This window comes from Amblyomma americanum, chromosome 2, assembly GCF_052857255.1.
Source record: "Amblyomma americanum isolate KBUSLIRL-KWMA chromosome 2, ASM5285725v1, whole genome shotgun sequence".
In the NCBI taxonomy this organism is placed as follows: domain Eukaryota; kingdom Metazoa; phylum Arthropoda; class Arachnida; order Ixodida; family Ixodidae; genus Amblyomma; species Amblyomma americanum.
The window spans coordinates 72622276-72627775 of NC_135498.1; the positions used below are offsets into that span (position 1 = coordinate 72622276).

The following is a 5500-nucleotide window of genomic DNA, read 5'->3' on the forward strand; positions in this document are numbered from 1 at the left end:
ACCTGCTTCTGTGGTTTAGAAATGTCCGCGCGAAAGAAGTTGTTGTCTGCGAATAGGCATTTTCACTGGCATGCACTTTTTATTATTTGTTTACAAAAACATGATACCAACTTAGTATTCTTGTTCCGCTCCTTGAGGATGTGGGAGACTTCACCTACATCCGAGCATGGCACGCAATGTTTCATTTCGTATTTCAAATGGCTACATCCCGAGGTAAAGGGCAAGCATCGTTAACTCTACCAAAACCTCCTCTCAAGAGGAGCATAAGGCCGAGTCGACTGATTGTGTACCATATCTTATATATAGTATGTATGAAACGAGTTCGTTTTACAACGTAGGGACAACTTCAACGCTAGCTTTAGCACCTGCTGTGGGAAAAAGCGCAGTACCGAGACGATTACCGTCGAAACTAACGGGTGCTCATTGTAATAGGGAAGTCAAAGCGACCTTGTTGCCTTGGAACGATTTTGAGAGAGTATATTAACTGATTTTATGAAAAAAGAGTCCTTAAATAACATCTAGTATCTTCTAGAAATATTGAAGGTAATGTTCCACTCTTCTGATATGTAGCAAATCTGAACTGTTTCCATTGGTCGCATGGAACAGTTAAGACTCGCACAGAAAACCAATGGGGAGCGCTTTTAGCCATAGCTAAAACGTTAATAGAAAAAATTCAAGACGGCCGTCGCGTCACCTACGGCTACGCTGATTGTCCTAGTGAAATGTTACATTATTTGAAAAAATGGCGCTCATAAATGGTTTCCCTTTCAAAAATGCTTTTGTCCACATTAACTGGGTATTGCAGTCAGTGGAGCCACAATAGCAAACCTTTGGCGCTCTTTCGGGTTTTGCCGTCTGAGGCTTTCGACTCCGACGATCTGCTCTTCGCAAGGCTACGAGAGTGTTTTAGAGAAGCTGGAGCAGAAGACCTTGATTGAACCGCTGAGCAGCAGCGGCTGGATGGCGACGATCAGGGCGACATTGAAGAACGTAAACTAACGACAAAGTCAATGTTGGCGGATGCATGTTCAAGACGCAGATTATTATTTCAAGGCGCGAGCACCAACGGTGAAAATTACATCATTGTCAAGACAGCTGTTAATGCTGTCATGGGCAGTGAGGCCAAGAAACGGCGCTTCAGGTTTGACCACAATGATGAGCGACAGAATCCAGTTCACGTAGGTCAGCGTTTGTTTTCATTCAAGAACAATCCGTATTGTTATTCACGGAAACAAACTCTCGCCACCACACCTTTTGCGCAAGGAATATTATATGTTTTCTCGTAATTTCGCTCCTATGAAAGACTAACTTCATGATCCTTTCTTCCCGTAGACATAGGTGTCTATATATCAAAGATGCTGCGACTGCGTATACTAAAATAGAAGACGAGACCGCCACCGCGAAAGCTCGGCTGGTAGAGCACTGCATGCGACAACTCATGGGTTCTCTCCAACAGTCCACATCGTAAAAAGGAATACTCCCCCGTCTTCATATTTACAATGACTGCTGCCTCCTTTCCTGAACGCGGTATTGAGTACACAAACGAGAAGCAAAACTTTGTAGGTGCATAGACAAACGTTTTCGCAACAAGCGCATTTGCGCTGCCTATTTGAACACTCGTGGAAGGCCTGGTTTCCAGTGAGTGTTGTTAAGTGAAATACAACGTAAATATCGCAGAACAAGCGCCTCACTTGCTGCCAATCTTTAACTATCTCGATATTCTGTAAATTTAATAATGAAGCACATCCTTACACGTTACGGATGAAATGCAGGAGAGTCCAATCAAAGTCGCCACATTTGAGGCTCTGTACAGCATTGACCTCTTAGGCGTATGCTAAAGCAGGAAATGAAAAGATGACTGAAGACAAACCATCGCCTGCTCCTCCTCGTGACGTGCATTTTCGGCTTCCTCCAAAGGCCTCTCCTCCGAGAGCTAATTGTTAAAGATTCTGTGCAACAACCTGTAGCGCAAGCCCGAAACTCTTGTGATGTCTTCCGATGAAATGGATTTTGGCATCGTCCAAATGTCCCCTAGCAACAGAGGACAACGAAAAACAAATAAAAGAAATCCACCTAGCAAGTTTGCTGGGTGGAGCTTCATTAACCTTCGGCACGCGTACTATCTATTCTTCTGCACTGCTCTTTCAACCTGCTTTCTTGCCTTTCTTATCCTTACGCAATACACCTCCTCACCAACAGCCAACGTCGCACGCATAAATTTGGTCGCCGGTGGCTCAGTATAAAAGCCGCCCGAACCACCGCAGGAACCAGCAGTTGAAACAACAGCAGCTATAGCATCAAGATGGTAAGCTCTTATCATTTTTTCTTTAATGCCGCCGCTTTATTCCCCTATCCAAAGCAATTCCATGACTGTCAATTCTCGCGCTTTTTTGTACAGACATGCTTCGTAGATTGAGAAAGATTGAGCTTGGGACCTTCATCTGGCACGAAATATATAATGGCTGCATTTGACTACTTCTACAGAAGCGTCAGAGCCGTGGATGTCAGGAATATTTGAACCTAAATCCTTAAATTTTAGCGCTGGGCTCTGTACATGCAGTGGATGTTAACTGACAGCTAGAATTTCAGTTCACTGCGTTCAAAATCAATGTTTTGTGCTTCTGCACGGAAATTGTGCAAGTCGTTGTGACCCCAGATATGAAGAGACCGCTTCGTCACAGTAGCGCTCAAAAAACTACATCGGGGCTAGATTAGTCGTGATATATTTAGGCTCCCTGTGTTCCACCAAAGCGGTAGAAACATTCTAGTATTTCCAAAGGAGCGCCGTCAATATATCCTGTGTTACTCAGTAGAAGAACTTTATTCCAGAATGTGGGCCGACAACCGTGCGCACAGTGGGAAAAGATTGCAAAAATGGCCTGGCATGATTATGTTATCGTCTATTATTTTGAGGATATTCTCTAATTAGTGTGTGAAAGCAAGAGAAACGCCGGGTGAAAACTCAAAGCATTAAATTATGATTCTGAACTCTAAACTATGGCCTTGGCCCAGACGCTGATGAGTCGATTTGCAGAAACTTCGGTAAACGTAATACGGAGCACAGGAACGGTCGCACAACTACGGAGAACTGCTTATGCGCGCTACCTAGCATGAGCGTCGGGAAGTTTGCGTGTCGGCACGCGCAGAGAGGTGCCGGGACATGGACCCACTTTTTTTCCACACACCTATCGGCATCACTGCTTAACGTATAGTCTGCATGCCTGCAGCAAACGAAAGGCGGCGCGCTTCGTAGTGCAGCACAAATTGGCGCCCGTCGCACGACATAGACGATGAACTCAGCCCGCTTGGAGGAAGGCATTACCTAGCAGAACTGCTCGGAACAGCTCAGCATCTTTCGAGCAAAGATAACGGCAGAGTTGAAGCAAAGATTGGGGCTCGGTGGCGGGTATTCTTGCTGCACGCGGAGAGCCAAGTGTTTCTGGCGTTTATAGGTGGCGCCTAGATGCGGCATCTCCTTGATGCGTCGCCTGTCGCGTGCTCCGTATTACTCTGGCCGCGCCTGCACAAATTCTTCCTTCTCTTCCCTTACTCGAGTTCGAGTTTTGAACGCCCACTTTCACTCTTCTCTTCTACCATGCAACTCGCACCTAATATGACGGCCGCATAATTACAAAGTCAACGTCCCTCGACATTGGCCTTAGAGCTTTTACTTTCCATGGCTTCCAGAGGCAAAATTAAGAACAGGTACTTGCGAACCATTTAAAAAAATCATAAATCATCCTGACCAAACTCGTCTGTTATTGAATAGTGTTGAAGTATACAAGGTTCAAAAAATATTATTTCTTTCTGCCGCATCATGCCCTAGTCGTGATCAGTAGCTTAAGTTCGTGAACGGAATAATATCTATAGTATAATGACGCGATCATTGACATGTATTAAGTTCCACGGACTGCTATGGCTAGTGGAGAAGATGTGGAGTAAAAGCAGATCATAAAGAGCCTGAGGTTCCCAACTGGAGGCAAATGCCCTCTGGAATCTTTTCACTTTCAATATAGTATCATTTAATAACTGTCGCTGGCAGTTTGACAACAACGCACATATCTTTATCCAGAATAGAAAGAAAATGCTGTGCCTTTCACAAGAGACAAGATTATAAGAGATAACCTGTCTCAGACGGCGCTTTCTGGGAACGAGAATTGTAGATAAGGAGAAACGTTAAAATTATAAATTGCTAAAATCTACACAAGGTGATCACGATTTATCCAAGCCAACACTAGTTTCACTCATAGGATATACCTTACTTTCCAGATCCGCGCCTGCATCGTCCTGGCTCTTGCCACCAGCGCCTTCGCTGGCTTCGTTGGCACTGCCGGCTACGGAGTTGGCCTGGCTGCCGCCCCCGCTGTGGCCACCTACGCTGCCGCTCCAGCGGTCGCTACTGTCCATGCCGCCCCGGCTGTGGCCACCGTTGCCCACGCTGCCCCAGTCGCCACCGTTGCCCACGTTGCTCCAGCTGTGGCCACCTACGCCGCTGCTCCAGCTGTCGCTGCCGTCCACGCTGCTCCAGTCGCCACTGTGGCCGCCGCCCCAGTCGCCACCTACGCCGCCGCTCCAGCTATTGCTGCCGTTCATGCTGCCCCAGCTGTTGCTACCACCACCGTCCACCACGCCCCTGCTGTGGCCACCGTTGCCCACGCTGCCCCAGCCCTCGCTGCCTACCACGCCGCCCCAGTCTACGGCTACGGTGTTGGCACCCTCGGCTATGGTGTCGGCCACTACGGTTTCGGCCATGGTCTCCTTGGCTACGGCCTGAACTACGGCTACGGTCTTGGTACTCCATTCCACTACGGTGCTCTGCTCCGCAAGAAGTGTAAGTACCGTAGTCAGCTTTTAGTGATACAGATACTTTGTTGCGGACTTACCGGTTCTGCGCGTTGGCGTCTGCGTCATCGGCGTAGCAGAACGAACGCGTAGATGGGAAGGAGAAAAGCTGATAGGCGGTGGGCCACTGAGATGGATGAGGCTGAATCCCGGATACATGTCGCCTTTTGTGAGCAGCTGCGTAAACTACCGCGTGTGCACTGACAGCCGCTCCTCGGATTGGCGAGACTCCCTGTGACCAGCGGTGCGCAAAAGGGCGGGTCAAAACGGAGAAATCTTTTATTCCCTTCTTCTTTGCTGCGATAGCTGAGGCATAGCCGTTAAGACCAATCGCATTTCTGTCAAAAAGGTCGCTTTACGCATGCCTGGTAACTGAAGGCGAATATTTTGGGCAGATTCTTTATTTTCAAGTAAACAATATGTTGGTGCTTCGACGTGCTAGTTTCAAGCAATCAATAAGCGTAAAGATAGCGCTTGGTTGTCATTTCTATCGAAATTTTTCATAGGTGTGCTTGTTATATATTTTTGTATCTATTTCAGAAATTGCCACTCTACCTCTCAAGATCATGACTGCCATCATCTAAGTCCAAATTACAAGTTCCTGATGTTTTTCCTGTTGTCACGATGGCATCCACTGTGCACACAAATAAAAATGTGT

At 47.0% G+C, this 5500-nt stretch overlaps 1 protein-coding gene across 1 annotated transcript; it reads left to right on the forward strand.

Annotated features, from left to right (window-relative positions):
- Positions 1-2267: 2267 nt before the first annotated feature.
- On the forward strand, positions 2268-5500 carry LOC144121397 (uncharacterized). Its single transcript, XM_077654593.1, has 3 exons — positions 2268-2305; positions 4270-4831; positions 5383-5500. Coding segments are annotated over exons 1-3 (567 nt in total). The 5' UTR covers positions 2268-2302; the 3' UTR covers positions 5385-5500.